The following is a 16929-nucleotide window of genomic DNA, read 5'->3' as shown; positions in this document are numbered from 1 at the left end:
CTAAAGGGAGCAAGAAGCAGATTTCTTCAGCTGTCCGTGGCTAAGATGGGCAGGATCTGGCCTCATGTACAGCTCTAGCAATTCAGACGTCAAATCTTGGAGTTTGAAAAAGCACCGGCATTCTGTCTCCTCTGGTGCAGTACCCCAGAGTGAGCGCTTTGTCAGTTTGGCAAATTTCTACTCATCCTTGGAGACTCTGCCCACCGCGTGTCTCTGCCAGGAAGAGGTGCTCCTTCTCAACTGTTTTGTGTGTGCATTAAAAAAAAAATTATTAAAGTTCCCTGGTGGCTCAGTGGTAAGCAATCCACCTGCCAATGCAAGCAGTGTGGGTTTGATCCCTGGGTCGGGAAGATCCTCTGGAGGCGGAAACGGCAACCTGCTCCAGTGTTCTTGCCTGGAGAATCCCACGGACAGAGGAGCCTGGTGGGTTACAGTCCACCAGCGGCAAAGAGTTTGACATGACTGAGCGACTAAGTAATGACCGTTTGACACAACGTTTTACATCAACTCCACATCTTGGTTTCTACCTTAGAAAAACACGTGCGCAGGGTGTTCATCATACTGTCGTTTTTAACAGTGAGAAACTGGAGACACCGCTCTCTCCAGGATGAACGACCAGACAAGGATGAGTGAGAAAGCGAGTTGTCGCACGTCGTGTACAGGGTAACCGTGACGTCACGGCGAACCTGCCCAAAGCGGCGCTAAGTATTTTCTCTGCGGTCATGTGTGTGTAAGTGCATAGAAAAACACAGAGGGGTCCGCAGACAGATTCAGTGGTTATTTCCAGGGGTTGGAGGCATTTGTTTTTCACTGTAACATCTTCCTTTTTCACAGGGCAGTGTATTTGCTTTGCTTTTCTTTTTTTTTTTAGGGGGAAAGACTTTCTTTACCATTTACAGCCCACAGAGTTCACCCATTTAAGGTATATAAATAAATGGCTTCTGGCATATTTATAGAGCACAGAACCATCATCACAGTTTCGCTTTATCTTTGTATTTGGCTGCACCTCCGCGTCCCCTGTACCCTCCCGCACTGCCTCCCTCACCGACCTCCTTGCAGTTTCTCTGACTCACCTCAGGGCCCTTGCATCTGCCTCCCCCAGGTGTTTACAGCCTGCCCCCTCACCTCCAAGTTCCTTGCGGCAAAGTCACCTCCTCTGCCAGGCCCTCGGTGACATTGCAAGCCCTCTGCACCCCTAACAGACCCTCTCGCCTGCTGTGTCGGTCTGTCTGCCTGTATGACAGACGCTGGCGGCCACGAGGGTAGGGACGTGTGCCTGTCTGTCCGCCCATCTCAGCTGCCTCCCCACGGCTGTCTCCGGGCACGGTGTGGTGCTTTCTTTGCATATAGAGGATTTTTTTTTTTTGCCTATAGAGGATTTAAAACTTTTAATTTTGATTTTTTTCTATTTTTTTGGCCACACCGAGAAGTATTCAGGATCTTAGTTTCCCAAACAGGGATAAAACCTGTGCTTGATCCCAGGGGACCACCAAGGAAGACCCTTTAATTTGTACTTTTAAAAGCAACCATCGCCATTTATTTGCAGGCAAGCCTCAAGGGCTGAGGTTCACAAGGCCAGAGATCCCATATGGCCCCCGTGCCCAGCACACGGCCTGGCATTAAGTAGGCACTAGTTACGTTGTTTTGTTTGAACACATTTTTGTAGATGTGAACACACTGCTTCAGAAGGAAATCACAGGCATGCCTCGGATTCGAGCACCCTTTCACCCAGGGATGATGGAGTCTGCGAGATTCCAAATGTTGGTTGTTGGTTGGATCCCCTAACTGGACCGTAGAAACTTCTAGGCTGGGAGTCCCACCGCCCGAGGGGTTGCTGTGCGCCTTTAGAACGCTGAGTCTGGAACCTGGCTCTGAACTTCTGAGCCGCGTCTTGCAGACGAATCTGATTCAGTCTCATGTTAGTGCTGAGAGCTGCTGACCCAGACTACCCCTGTTGCTGCAGCTGGCGACTGCTTTTGGGGAGGGAATCCTTTCAACAGTCAGTATTGAAAGCCTTGCCATAGAGCCGGCGCCTGGCCTCTGCCCCCCGCAGTTCCGCGGGGGCAGGGGAGTATGGGGTGATAATGGGGGGCTGTCAGGCCTGTCTGTCTGTGGGGCTGTGTTACCAGGCGCTTCTGAAATCATTCCGATTGGACCCACTAGGTTTTTGTTTCAGATTCCAAGTGAGCAAACTCGGAAGTCTCCTGCGCTTTTGTCTGGGCTGGGGGATGGGCGTGTGTCTGTGTGCGGGAGAGGCCCTTGGAGAGAAGCGATGTTTCTGAAGTCAGCTCGGTATTGTTTGAGCCATTCCAAATAGTATGTCGTTCACAGGGTCTTCAAACAGCCCAGAAAAATGCTAAAAAGCAAAAACATCCCCCATTGTGCCAACAAGAGAAGAACAGAGTTCTTCTGATGTGCTCTTTTCAGACGTTTCCATGCATTTGGGCATGAAAGAACTTTGGGAGTGATGGGATATTCTCTGTCTTCACTGGCATGGAAGTTATTAATACGTGACTGTTACACGTCAATCAAAGCGCTTACAAGGGTGAATTTTACAGGACATTTCAGTTGTACCTCCTTAAACTTGACTTAAAGAAATGAGTTGGGATGCTGCTGTCAGGATCTTTCTTTGCACATCAGTCGTCTTCCTAAGCAGCTCTGCCATCATTACCATTCCTGGGCAGCATTCTTCTCAAAGGCTGGTCCACGCACCACTTAGGACTGACCCAGGAGGTAGACATCGTGGTGTTTTCTCTCCATTCCAGTAACACTGTTGATGGTTGGCTCTGTCTCCGGGTGACTTGTTGGCCAGCTGAGGGGCATGGATACTTTACAAGCCCTTGACGTCATCAAGCTGTTTATCCGAAAGTGTGTGTTATCCTGCCCAGTCCCCTGGAGCATCTGGGATTGTCTGAGAGCTGTCATTTTTGGTGTCGAAGCTTTTACATTTTTAAGAGTCTTGGTTGGGGAGTTTAGCTGGATGTTTAGACATCGTTTTACTTCTGTCTGTTAAAAATGGGCCTTGGATTTTCCTGGTGGTCCAGTGGTTAAGCTTCTGCCTGACAATGTAGGAGACACAGGTTGGAACCCTGATCTGGGAGGATCCCACATGTCTCAGAGCAGCTAAGCCCGCGTGCCACAGCTCCTGAGTGCTGCAACCACTGAAGTCTGCGCTCTGAAGCCTGTGCTCACGACAGGAGAAGCCACCGCAGGGAGGAGCCGGCGCGCTACAGCCAGAGAGGAGCCCCCACTCACCACAACTACAGAAAGCTCACGCAGCAATGAAGAAATAGCACAGCCACAAATAAATAAATAAAAAGAACTGAGCCCAGAGGAATTCCCCAGTGGTCCAGTGGCTAAGACTTGGTGCTTCCACTGCCACGGGCCTGGGTTCAATCCGTGGTCAGGGAAATAAGGTCCCACAAACTGTGAGACCAACCTAGACAGCATATTAAAAAGCAGAGACATTACTTTTCCTACAAAGCCACGGTTTTTCCAGTAGTCATGTATGGATGTGAGAGTTGGATCATAAAGAAAGCTGAGCACCAAAGAACTGATGCTTTTGAACTGTGGTGTTGGAGAAGACTCTTGAGAGTACCTTGGACTGCAAGGAGATCGAGGCAGTCCATTCTAAAGGAAATCAGTCCTGAATATTCATTGGAAGGACTGATGCTGAAGCAGAAACTCCAATACTTTGGCCACCTGATGCGAAGAGCTGACTTATTTGAAAAGACCCTGATGCTGGGAAAGATTGAGGGCAGGAGGAGAAGGGGATGACAGAGAATGAGATGGTTGGATGGCATCACCGACTCGATGGACACGAGTTTGAGTAAGCTCCGGGAGTTGATGATGGACAGGGAGGCCTGGCGTGCTGCAGTGACGGGGTCGCAAAGAGTCAGACACGACTTGATTGACTGAACTGAACTGAACTGAGGAATCTTCTCGCCCAGCAGCGGCTGAGGCCGGGAGCCCCGCCCCTAGGAGAGCCCCGCCCCCCAGGAGAGCCCCGCCCCGGGGCCACGTGCGTCTCCTAGCAACCGTCAGGCTTAGTTAGGAGGCGGGTCCTGGGGCTTCCCTACCGGCCGGGCGCACCGACAGCGTCTTTCTCGCCGAGGCGGCTGAGCAGCGGCTGTGGGAGCTGACCGACGCCGCGGCCCGAGCCCACGTGACTGCCCAGCGTGCCCCCAAGCAGGTGCCGCAGGTACCCCCTACACACCCCACCCACCCCGGCCCCCAGTGCATCTGGGCAGCCCCTCAGAGTCTTCCGGTGGCCTCCGTGGAGGGCGCTTGGGCCCTGAGCCCAGCACTCGATGCCCGGGCGGGTCTGGCCTGGATGGTCCGCGCCCCCTAACCCTAACCGTGACACGTTGGTGTCAGCGTGCTGTCCCCGATGACACGCTCACACTGCCTGGGCACAGCTAACCCGAGACCGGCTCTGCGGGAGCGGAGGGGGCTCCCCGGGGGAGGGGACGCTACCTGGAGCAGGCAGCCGCTGATGAGCTCTGGTGAAAAGAGGGACAGCTGGGAATGGGCGGGCGGGGCCGCCGCTTGGGAAATAGGCTGTGCTCATTAGCATGATTACTGACGGCGCTGTTTTCTGAGTTTCCTTCCGTCTGTACTGGGTTCTCTCCGCGTGCCGGGCAGTCCGAGGCCTCGGCTGGTCGGTGGGGACGGGGCAGGGCATGCGACGAGGAGGGTGGGCCCCCGGCGGGATGCCGGCTTCCCTTCCAGAGCCCTGGGGTGACCGCAGCGCCTCCCTTTCCTGGCAGCCGCCTGGGCCCCCCTGCAGCATGTCGCTGCAGGCCTGGGAGTGGGAGGATGAGGACCAGGCCAGCACGGGGCCCGTGTCCTCCATGGGCAGCTTTCACCAGTCCGGGAGCGAGTGTGAAGCCGACGAGTACCTGAAGGACAGGGCCTGGGCCCAGGAGTCGGACTCCGACCACCGGTGCAGCAGCGAGTCCTCGGAAAGGCCCACCAGTGCCTTCAACTCCGACGTGCCCCACGTCGTCCCCTGCAAGTTTGTCATCTCTCTGGCCTTCCCGCTGACTTCGGGTAAGTGTTAGGGCAGAATTCCAACCCGCTCTGCGGAGAGGGGGTGCACCACTGACCTTTTCCCACGAGTTTGAGGCTCCCGTAAGTGGGGTGGCCGATGCCAGGAGCAGAGGTCCAGAGAGAAACCGTCAGCTTAGGGCCCGCTGTGGGCCAGGCAGGGGGTGGTGTCATAGACTGCACAGACTCAATCCTCTCAAAGTCCCAGGAGGCTCAGTTCGGTCAGTCAGTTCCCTCGCTCAGGCGTGCCCAGTTCTTTGAGACCCCATGAATCGCAGCACGCCAGGCCTCCCTGTCCATCACCAACTCCCAGAGTTTACTCAAATTCATGTCCATCGAGTCGGTGATGCCATCCAGCCATCTCATCCTCTGTCAGCCCCTTCTGCTCCTGTCTTCAGTCTTCCCAGCGTCAGGGTCTTTCCCAATGAGTTGGTTCTTCGCATCAGGTGGCCAAAGTATTGGAGTTTCAGCTTCAGCATTAGTCCTTCCAATGAACACTCAGGACTGATCTCCTTCAGGATGGACCGGTTGGATCTCCTTGCAGTCCAAGGGACCCTCAAGAGTCTTCTCCAACACCACAGTTCAAAAGCATCAATTCTTCAGTGCTCAGCTTTCTTTATAGTCCAACTCTCACATCCATACATGACCACTGGAAAAACCATAGCCTTGACCAGACGGACCTTTGTTGGCAAAGTAACGTCTCTGCTTTTTAATATGCTGTCTAGGTTGGTCATAGCTTTTCTTTCAAGGAGCGACTGTCTTTTAATTTCATGGCTCCAGTCACCATCTGCAGTGATTTTGGAGCCCCCAAAAATAAAGTCTGATACTGTTTCCACTGTTTCCCCATTTATTTGCCATGAAGTGATGGGACCGGATGCCATGATCTTGGTTTTCTGAATGTTGAAAAGCCAACTTTTTCACTCTCCTCTTTCGCTTTCATCAAGAGGCTCTTTAGTTCCTCTTCACTTTCTGCCATAAGGGTGGTGTCACCTGCATATCTGAGGTTATTGATATTTCTCCCAGCAATCTTGATTCCAGCTTGTGCTTCTTCCAACCCAGCGTTTCTCATGATGTACTCTGCATATAAGTTAAATAAGCAGGGTGACAATATATAGCCTTGACTTACTCCTTTCCCGATTTGGAACCAGTCTGTTGTTCCATGTCTATTTCTAACTCTTGCTTCTTGACCTGCATACAGATTTCTCAGGAGGCAGGTCAGATGGTCTGGTATGCCCATCTCTTTAAGAATTTTCCACAGTTTGTGGTGATCCACACAGTCAGAGGTTTTGGCATAGTCAATAAAGCAGAACTAGATGTTTTTCTGGAACGCTCTTGTTTTTTCAATGATCCAAAGGATGCTGGCAATTTGATCTCTGGTTCCTCTGCCTTTTCTAAATCCAGCCTGGACATCTGGAAATTCATGGTTCACGTACTGTTGAAGTCTGGCTTGGAGAATTTTGAGCAATACTTTGCTAGCATGTGAGATGAGCACAATTGTGCGGTAGTTTGAACATTCTTTGGCATTGCCTTTCTTTGGGATTGGAATGAAAACTGACCTTTTCCAGTCCTGTGGCCACTGCTGCATTTTCCAAATTTGCTGGCATATTGAGTGCAGCACTTTCACAGCATCTTTTAGGATTTGAAATAGCTCAACTGGAATTCCATCACCTCCACTAGCTTTGTTGTAGTGACTGATGATGTTATTTATACTTTCTGCAGATAAAGAAGAGATTAAGGCACTTCCCCCCCCCCCCAGCCCAAACTGATTGTGAATCCCCTAATTCTGTGTTTAAATGCAGACTCTCAGAGGTAATGTATCGAAAGCTACTTGTAGATTTTCAGTGATGGCCATTCTGATCAGTGTGAGGTGACACCACATTGTAGTTTTGATTTTTCATTTCACTAATGATTGTGAATCATGGCATCTGGTCCTGTCACTTCATGGCAAATAGATGGGGAAACAGTGGAAACAGTGGCTGACTTTATTTTTCCGGGCTCCAAAATCACTGCAGATGATGATTGCAGCAATGAAATTAAAAGACGCTTACTCCTTGGAAGGAAAGTTATGACCAACCTAGACAGCATATTAAAAAGCAGAGACATACTTTGCCAACAAAGGTCTGTCTAGTCAAGGCTATGGTTTTTCCAGTGGTTGTGTGTGGATGTGAGAGTTGGACTATCAAGAAAGCTGAGTGCCGAAGAATTGATGGTTTTAAACTGTGGTGTTGTAGAAGACTCTTGAGAGTCCCTTGGACTGCAAGGAGATCCAACCAGTCCATCCTAAAGGAGATCAGTCCTGAGTGTTCTTTGGAAGGACTGAGGCTGAAGCTGAAACTCCAATACTTTGGCCACCTGATGTGAAGAGTTGACTCATTTGAAAAGACCCTGATGCTGGGAAGGATTGAAGGCAGGAGGAGAAGGGGATGACAGAGGATGAGATGGCTGGATGGCATCACTGACTCAGTGGACATGGGTTTGGGTAAACTCTGGGAGCTGATGATGGACAAGGAGGCCTGGTGTGCTGCGGTTCATGGGGTCGCAAAGAGTTGGACACGATTGAGAGACTGAACTGAATGATTGTGATATATGGAGCATCTTTCCATGTGCCTCTTGGCCATCTCTGTGTCTTTTTGGAGAAGTGTCTATGTCTTCTACCCATTTTTTGTTTGGGTTTTTTTTTTTTTTTTCATATTAAGCTGTATGACCTGTTTGTATGTTTTCAAAATGAATTCCTTGTTAGTAGAATTGTTTGCAAATATTTTCTCCCAGACCAAAATATCTGAACCAGTCATCAACAGAACTATAAGGAGATGCTGAAATTAATCATCATGGGGGGATAGGTTGTCTTTTCATTCTGTCTGTGGTTCCCTTTGCTGTGCAAAAGCCTTTAAGTTGAATTAGATTCCATTTGTTTGGTTTCTTTTTTATTTTCATCACTCTAGGAGATGGATCCCAAAAAATATTACTGCAGTTTATATCAGAGTGTTCTGCCTATATTTTTCTCTAGGAATTTTGAAGTATCTGGTCTTATATTTAGATCTTTAATCCATTTTGAGTATATTTTTGTGTATGGTGTTAGAGAATGTTCTAATTTCATTATTTTATATGCAGTTGTCCAGTTTTCTGGCACCCTTATTGAAGAGATTGTCTTTTCTCCATTGTATATTCTTTCCTCTTTTGTTATCCATTAGGTGACCACAGGTGCGTGAGGTTCATCTCTGGATACTGTTTAGTTCCACTGATCTGTGTCTGTCCTTGCGCCAGGACCGTGGTGTTTTGATCACTATAGCTTGTAGTGTAGTCTGACGTCAGGAAGCCAGGTTCCTCCTGCTCTGTTCTTCTTTCTCAGTAATACTTTGGGTATTCAGGGTCTTTTGCGTTTCCATTCAAAGTTAAACATTATTTTGTTCTAGGTGTGTGAAGAATGCCATTGACAATTTGAAAGGGATTGTGTTGAATCTGTAGTTTGCTTTGGGTAGTACGGTCACTGTAACAGCGTTGACTTCCAATCCAGTTACATGTGGTCTCTCTCTCCATCTGTGTTGTCTGCAGTTTCTTTCATCAGCATCTTATAGTTCGTGGAGTACAGGTTTCTTGCCTGCTTAGGTAGGTTTTTTCCTCGGTATATCAAGCAGTTCTCCATTTTTTGACATGTCTTTTTTGTTGTCCTACTTGAACTATCCCCCCATGATGATTAATTTCAGCATCTCCTTGTAGTTCTGTTGATGACTGGTTCAGATATTTTGTAAACTGTTTGGTTAGATGTATACCATGTTCAAAACCGACCTATCTCTTCTTGGCAAATTGAACTTTTTGTCGCCGTGTGTGACCTCCTTTATCTATAATGGTACTTTTTATCTTTGGTCTGTTGATACCATGAAACATGCAAAGGATACCTGCAGACACCGCCCAAAAGAACACTGGTGCTTATTTGATCACCTTCAACCTTCACATCTCTGGCAGCCTCTCTTAGACTCGTTTTTCTTATTTTGGCACTTGCTCCAAAGGCATTTATAAAGTAGATCGCTGTGCAGCTGCACTTAAGAGACCTTTTGCCTGAAGATATTTTTACAGCATCAGTATCTTTGAAGAACCTATCTTTGGGTAGGTATAAAATTCTAGCTTCAGTGTTTTTTCCTTAAATGCCTCAATATTTATGAACTTATCCATGAATGTTTATGCAAGTTGTTTGTTTTAGAAAAATGAGACCCTACATATCCTATTCTGCAACTTGCTTCTTAATAATTTGATGGTGTATTTCAGATCCCTTACAGGACGTGAGCAGACTTGGTTTTACTTGGTCGGCGTTTGTTTTAAACACCTGTGTGTTGTAGTGTTCCATCCTGTGTGCCTCATTTACCCTTCCCCGAGTCGGTGAACATGTAAGTTGTTTCCAGTTATTCACTAGACATCGTTGTAGTACATTTCTGGGCATATGTGTGGGTCCTTGTGTAGCCTGAATTTTGAGAAGTGGAATTGCTGGGTTTAAGAACTGTGTTTATACTTTTTGGATTGTCGTTCAGTCGCTCAGTGGTGTCTGACTCTTTGCGACCCCACAGACTGAAGCATGCCAGGCTTCCCTGTTTTGCCTATCTCCTGGATTTTGCTCAAACTGATGTCCTTTGAGTCCGTGATACCGTCCCACCATCTCATCCTCTGTCGTCCCCTTCTCCTCCTGCCCTCAGTCTTTCCCAGCATAAAGGTCTTTTCCAAAGAGTCAGTTCTTCGCATCAGTGGCCAAAGTATTGGAGCTTCAGCTTCAGTCCTTCCAGTGAATATTTGGGGTTGACTTTCTTCAGGGTTGACTGGTTTGATCTCCTTGCAGTCCATGAACTCTCGAGAGTCTCCTCCAGCACCGCAGTTTGAAGGCATCAGTTCTTCAGTGTTAGTCTTCTTTATGGTCCAGCTCTCACAGCTGTATGTGACAACTGGAAAAACCATAGACGGACCTTTGTAGGCTAAGTATTGTCTCTGCTTTTTAATGCGCTGTCTGGATTTGTCGTTGCTTTTCTTCCAAGGAGTAAGCCTCTTAACTTTTTGGATAGCTATTGTTGCATTGCCCGCCTTTTTTTGGATAGATAGCGTTGCATCGCCCGCTGACATACTGTAGCGTTTGCGAACCTGTGGATAGGAAGGGAGAGAGTGTGTCTGCTTGCTGGCCCGCCTTGGCTTGGGCCTGAAGGCAGGTCTGCGAAGTGCTGCCGGCTTCCTCATCACCTCCCCCTTCACCAGGATTTCCCCTGCCCCTGAGGACGGCTGTGAGAAGCTCATTCCTGAAGACCTTTGGAGGCTCCTCCTTTGTATAGCAGCCTCCTGGGCGATAAACTGTTGAAATTTTACAGTGACAGCTTTAAAATTGTCAGTTTTATAGAAAGCGGCTCAGAGGGAGCCTTATGGAGTTCCTGAATCATCTTCTCGCGGTGTGTTAAGACTCAGCCTGGAGGCTCCAGTGATGGTCAAGGGCAGGCCTGGGAGGCTGTGCCTCTTGGGGAAGCCCAGAGTCACGTTCCGTGTCCTGCCCTCCCCGCCGCCCCACATCTTACAGCTTCCCTGGTGAGGTTTTGGTGGGCTCAGCCTGGAGTGTCTGCCAGCTTTGCCCCCGCATGACTCGCTGACGGCCCCTGGGGCCCCCCGACCCCAGGATACACCCCCCCAGGATACGCCCCCTGCAAACCCCTGCTCTGTTGTCTTGTTCACGCCACTGATGTTACACAAATCACATCGTGCTGTGATGTTTGGTTTTAACACCTTTACGGAGATGCTGACCTCAGAGTCATGAGCGGAGGACCCGACACACGTCTTCACGCCGAGCGGGTGGCTGCACAGGGCCCCCCCCAGCCTCCGGCTCTTCTTGGGAGCGGGGAGTCATGGAGGCGGCTCTGCCTTCCCACGTGAGGTTAGGACGGGACTCACTCCATCTGTGTCCTCTAGGTCATAAACGGAAATTTTCGAGTTTGGTTGAAAAATACAGGCGACAGCCTAAAGCGGACAAGCTGGTGGCAAAGGTTCACCATTACTACCACGTCGAGTACGTCCTCCTGCCTGACGACAGGGAGCCTAAAAAGGTCGACGTGCTGCTGTTTCCAACTGTGGCCAAAGTGTTCCTGGACTCGGGAGTGAGGGTGAGCGTGTGTGTGTGTCTGTGTGTGTCTCCGTGTGTGTGTGGCCTTGCCTGTAGTCTGATACCCGCAAGAAACAGGAGGAGCCACAAAGGATGCTGGCTTCCCCTGGAACTTGCTGGAAATTCAAGACCTTGGGCCCCACCCCAGATCTACTGAATGGCAGTTTGCCTGAACGTAATAGCAGCGACCCAAGGATTGTCTATGCAGGTGTTTTCAACCTAAGAATTTCTTTGGAGTTCCCAAAGTTTTGGCAGCTCTTGCTGTTTCTTTCCCGAGAAGGCAATGGCACCCCACTCCAGTATTCTTGCCTGAAAAATCCCATGGACGGAGGAGCCTGGTAGGCTGCAGTCCATGGGGTCGCAAAGAGTCGGACACGACTGAGCGACTTCACTTTCACTTTTCACTTTCATGCACTGGAGAGGGAAATGGCAGCCCACTCCAGGGTTCTTGCCCGGAGAATCCCAGGGACGGCGGAGCCTGGTGGGCTGCCATCTGTGGGGTCGCACAGAGTTGGACAGGACGGAAGCGGCTCAGCGGCAGCAGCTGTTTGTTTGTATGTGTGCACGGGAGTCCGGGTGTCTGCTCCCGCACACGGGCACGCTACGCTGGGGCGGGGCTCGGGGTCAGGATGGAGAGCGCCTGGGAAGGACACTCTGCACGAAGTGCTTTTCCTTTCATTTTTCCGAGGAACCCAGAGGCGCGCGGGCCCATGTTCGCGGCACCCATTTCCTGATTCCCGACATGAGCTGGGAGCCGGGAGAGGTAGGGACACACAGGCAGACAGCCGGCTCACCATGCCGGCGGTCAGATCCTGGCCCCTGAGAGTCTCCTGTCCTTTCACACAGACCGTCAGGCCATGGCAAGAAGGGGACAGGGTCTGGGTGGCGTGGACCCATGCTTTCAACATCAACGTGACCAAGGAGTTACTGAAGAAAATAAATTTTCACAAAATCACCTTGAAGGTCTGGGACACCAAGGAAAAGGTTTCGAAGAGAGTCAAGTATTTTCGGCTAAAGTCTTCCGGGTTTATGGAAGATCTGGGGTCTTCAGGTAAGTCAGGTGTCCGGGTTTGAGTTGAAACGGTCCCAGGACGTGGTGGCTTCTCACCAGCTGGCAGCAGAAAGCCAGCGTCCCTTTGTTGGGTGCGTCTGGTTTTCGGGGGCCCGTGCTGGCGTCCGTCAGCACAGTGACACCTCTGGCCGCTCTCAGCGCTGGCCAGTGGCCGCTTTGAAGCCCGAGGTCGTGGCTGGCTCCTGCCGTGCCCTCCATTCCTGGCCACCGCTGCCCCCGGCCCAGCGCCCGCTTGGTGACCCTGCCTGGGGTGGCTCTCCTGGGCTCCCTACCCTCGCCTGCCTCCTCTCTCTGCACCCACGTTTTTTCCTGTCTCCTTTCTCCCGCCCCGCTCCCTGATCTTCCTGTATCACCCCTGACACCCTGGCGCTTGCCAGCTCTGCGGCTTCTCACGGCTGCCCAGTGTCTTCAGGAACCAAGTGTGACGTCTGAGCCCAGTCTCAAAGGCATCCTGCCCCTGGCGCCCCGAGCCTTCTTTCTCATCGTCACCATCACCTGCACCCAGGTCCAGCCCTGGTCCCTGAAGACACGAGGCTTCTCCGCATTGCAGGGCCAGCCTCGAGGCACCAGGGGCTCTTGGCCTAATTTCTTCTTCCCAGAGTGTCTTCCATCCTCCAGTACTGCGCCCGGTCTCACCTGTCTCTGCCGTCTTCTTTAACCTTCCCTCTCTCCCTCTCCTCTGCTCGGCTGCTGTCCGCCCCCCCCTTCCACCACTGACAGATGGGCGAGACCCCGAGGGGTGTCGCCCTTGCCGGGGATCGTCCTGCTTTTGGTAAAGGGTGGGTTCCCTGACCGCACGAGGGTGACGGAAGCGTCTGTAGGATGGGCAGGTGGTGATGCCTTCCTTCAAGTGCAGGGTGAGCATCTAACGCAGCCCCGGGCCCAGGCCTAGGGACCTGGTCTGGAGCAGCTGTTGCCGGCGAGGTGGGCGCGGCCTGGTGTTTGGAGGCAGCCCCCCAGCCAGCAGCTCCCCCAGGAGGCAGCGGCCTCCCCTGTCAGTGCTCCAGCGCGGGGAGAGGGACGCTCACCCGGTGGGTAAGCAGTTTCTGATAAGCAGTAAGTGTGTTCCTGATGAGTCGAGTCAGCGATGCTATCTTCTCCTGTGTTCTAGAGGAAGTGAAAAATTTGGTTTTAAGTCAGAGAAGATTGTCTGAACATGGCGTTCACGTCAAAGAGCAGCAGTGCCAGGAACACACACCAGAGAAGCTGGAAAAACCGAGATCTGCGAAGCCAGCGCACGGTGAGTGGAGGCGACCTTCGTGGGTCCACCGAGCGCGGACCCCGGCGGGAAGGCGGCTGGCTGGGGGTCCCGGGTGACGCGTGCGCGCTGGCGTCCGCGGGGGGCGCCTCGTGCTCTGAGGGTGGGGTCAGGGGTGTGGTCCCCCCCAACCTGCAAATCACTGTTGTTGATTCTTTCATTTTGGTCACTTACAAAAAACCCTTCTCTAAGTGGAGACGTGATATAGTTTTTGTTTGTTTTTTAGAAGAGTCAGTAAAAAGAGAAAAGTATAAAACAAGCAGGGGATATAACGGATCGTTCGGTCACCAGGAACAAACTGTGCAGTGTCTTGGTTATCCTGTTACGGCCGATTCTTTTGTTTTTGTGCTAAGATTTTTTTTTTTTAAAATACAGATGAGGTTATTCTGGGTACATAATCTTCTAGTGTGAGATCATTGCATCATCCCCTTCTATTTCCTTACCAACTTTCCGTAAGCTTCGTGTGTGGTGGCTTCATAGTATTTCCTCTGCTAGTACCGCTGTGATTTGCTTCGCTGTTCCCTGTCGGTGGGAACAAAGGAAACTCGGGGGTCTTTTCAGTAGTTTCCAGTGTAAACTGCTGAAGCAGCTGGGTGAGCAGATCCTAGACTTCTTTTTTGTTCTCTGTGGAGTATTACATAAGGACTTAGAGGCCTTTCTTGCCTCCGTTTGTCCAGATCATCATAGTTATCTGTATGTTCACTCATTGAGTCGTGTGTTATCCACAGACATTTTGCTGGACGCTTGGGGGCTGCGGCGCAGGGGCTGGCACTGCAGGTGTGTCCAGGGCCCTTGTTCTGGGTGAGCGCGTGCAGGGCGGGAGGCTTGGAGACGCTGGCTCATGTGGTCGGCTTCTCTCCCAGCAGATACGGAAACTCTTCCCGGGAACCCCGAGGACCATGAAAAGCTACGCAGGTCGGAAGAGCTTGCCGCAGTCCAGTAAGGAGGGCCCCGTGCTGTTTTTGGGGGTGTGGGAAGGGGGCCTCCTCTTCTTCTTGCCCCGCAAGCCCCCCTCCCAGAGTCGCATGGAGTTTTGGTCGCTTCGCTTACCCAGGAGCTCACGTGGTCCAGGTGGGAGGCACAGAACCGCGAAAGGCTCTCTGAGTCCTCTGAGCCCGTGCCGGGCGTCAGGCCCCTGCTTCTGCCTGCGGTGGTGCATTTCATGTTATCCTCAGCTCCGTCACTCTGGGAGTGGCATTACCGTCTCCATTTTCTCCATGAAGGGACTTCGAGGCTAAGTGGTTGGCACAAGTTATAAAACTAGAATCCTTGGGAGGCTTGGGGGCGTTAGTAAAGCCGGAATCCCAGCCCATACCATTGGACAGCTGAGTATAGTCCACTGCACCTCCTGATGGGAGGGCAGTTGTTCCTGGACCTCCTGGAGCCTCGGGGGGGAACCAGAGAAGGGGGCTTCTAAGACGCTGTGGGGACCGGGGGGAGAAGGGAGATCCACCTGGTGACTTGGGGGGATGGGATGGGAAGGACCAAGAGAACTGTCATGAAAAGAAATTGTACTGAAGTCCAGGAGCTTCACAACATGGCATTAGCTTCTTCTGTAAGCAAAGTGACTCAGAGCACATCATTAAAAATGTCAGTGAAGAGTTTTTTTTGCAGGAATTTATAGATTTATATGGAGAGAATTGAAATTTTTACATTATGAAGTTCCCCCATCCATGATCATGGTAGATCTTTTCACCTAATTCTGTTTCTCCTTTATGACATTTAATACGGTGAATTTTTTTTTTTTCTTGTAGATGTTGTGGGTAATTCCTGTAAGTGAATTCCTGGATATTTTAGAGTTTTCAGTTGATTTTTTAAAAATCAATAATATATTTTTAATCATCATACTTGATAATGCAAGGTTGTCTGCAGAGTGGCAGCCTCATCATTAGCGGGAATTTGTTAGAAACGGGGCCTCAGGCCACCCAAGGCTTGCTGAACCACAACCTGCATTTTATTCAGTAACCGTCTCTGGCGACTCAGATGCATGTTAACATGTTAGAGGCAGTAGTTTAAAGGAAGGCAGTGTCATCTCTTTGAGAATCTGCTTACATTCAGCCCAGTAAATAGAGTCTTAGCTCCGCTCCCTAGTTTGTCTCACTTTCCTTTATTTTTCTCTTTGCGCATTCTCTAGATGGGGAGATTCCAAACCGGTCACTCCTTTGGGAGGGGCAGCCACGACGGAGGTGAAGGAGCTAATTGAGAAGCCGTCATTTATCAGCTTGACAAAACTGTTAGAGAAGCAGAAATTTCAGAGTAAGTTGGGACGGGCTTTTGGAACTTTATAGTATGACTGGACCTGAAAGAGAATTATGAAACGTTTCAAATTCGGAATTCTTCGATAAGGTTCCCATGTTAATCATAAGTAAAAATACTTGTTGCGGTTTTTACTGACACAGGCTGCCTCACCATCCACCCATTCTTTGCCACCAGTGTTTCTGTGCCCCTGGCCCATCGTGTTGTGTGAGCGAGCTTAGTCGCTCGGTCGTGTCTGACTCTCTGACCCCATGGACTGCAGCCCACCAGGCTCCTCAGTCCATGGGATTTTTCAGGCAAGAATACTGGAGTGGGTGGCCATGCCTTCCTCCAGGGGATCTTCCTGACCCAGGAATCAAGCCCAGCTCTCCCACATTGCAAGTGGATTCTTAACCATCTCAGTCACCAGGGAATGGGGGACATGAAAATCTGTAATACTGACCAGAGACGTCCAGAAAATTAATCACACCTCCGTGTGATTGATGCTGTGTTGGGTATAGATATGTGGGCTGAGGCGTGTGTGGAGAGACTCTTTGGAAGCTGGGAAGGTGCATGCTTCTTAGGGTGGAACCAGGGAAACTGCATCCTAGGTCCTTAAACAGGAGCTGCTCTTGGAAGCGTGTATCTGAGAGTCAGGCTCCCAGCGAGGGTCCTCGGATCCCTGAGTCCGCCTCCTCCTCCTTGGCTTAGATTTCCTCACCAGGTTTTCAGCAAACTGTTGCGTCTCCCAGGTTCCAGAGCCAGCACACAGGACACTTGCCCCCCGTTCCCCATTCACTCGACTGTAACTGCAGCAGAGCATCTCCTTAACCCATCCCTGGGTTGGGAAGGTCGCCTGGAGGAGGGCATGGCAACCCACTCCAGTGTTCTTGCCTGGAGAATCCCCACCGACAGAGGAGCCTGGGGCTACAGTCCGTGGGGTCACAAAGCGTCGGACATGCCAGGGAAGCCCTGAACCTGCCTCTTTTCCTGTGATGTAGGACCTAACAGAAGCAGAAGATATTAAGAAGAGGTGGTAAGAATACACAGAAGAACTGTACAAAAAAGGTTTTAATGACCCAGATAACTGCAATGGTGTGATCACTCACCTAGAGCCAGACATCGTGGAATGCGAAGTCAAGTGGGCCTTAGGAAGCGTCCCTTCGAAAAAAGCTAGGGGAGGTGATGGAATTC

The 16929-nt window shown here is 50.8% G+C and overlaps 1 protein-coding gene across 1 annotated transcript in view; it reads left to right on the top strand.

Moving 5' to 3' along the window:
- The first annotated feature begins 3857 nt into the window (after positions 1 to 3857).
- Positions 3858 to 16929, top strand: part of CFAP92 (cilia and flagella associated protein 92 (putative)) — a 34485-nt gene continuing 21413 nt past the window's right edge. The window contains exons 1-7 of the mRNA XM_043886233.1: positions 3858 to 4201; positions 4770 to 5052; positions 10981 to 11171; positions 12017 to 12221; positions 13354 to 13482; positions 14364 to 14439; positions 15635 to 15756. Coding sequence (XP_043742168.1) covers positions 4791 to 5052; positions 10981 to 11171; positions 12017 to 12221; positions 13354 to 13482; positions 14364 to 14439; positions 15635 to 15756 — 985 coding nt within the window. The 5' untranslated portion in view covers positions 3858 to 4201; positions 4770 to 4790. The remainder of the gene's footprint in view (positions 4202 to 4769; positions 5053 to 10980; positions 11172 to 12016; positions 12222 to 13353; positions 13483 to 14363; positions 14440 to 15634; positions 15757 to 16929) is intronic.

Source organism: Cervus elaphus, chromosome 24 (assembly GCF_910594005.1).
Source record: "Cervus elaphus chromosome 24, mCerEla1.1, whole genome shotgun sequence".
In the NCBI taxonomy this organism is placed as follows: Eukaryota; Metazoa; Chordata; class Mammalia; order Artiodactyla; family Cervidae; genus Cervus; species Cervus elaphus.
The sequence above is the reverse complement of the archived record's forward strand: the minus strand, read 5'-3'. Positions and strand labels throughout refer to the sequence as shown.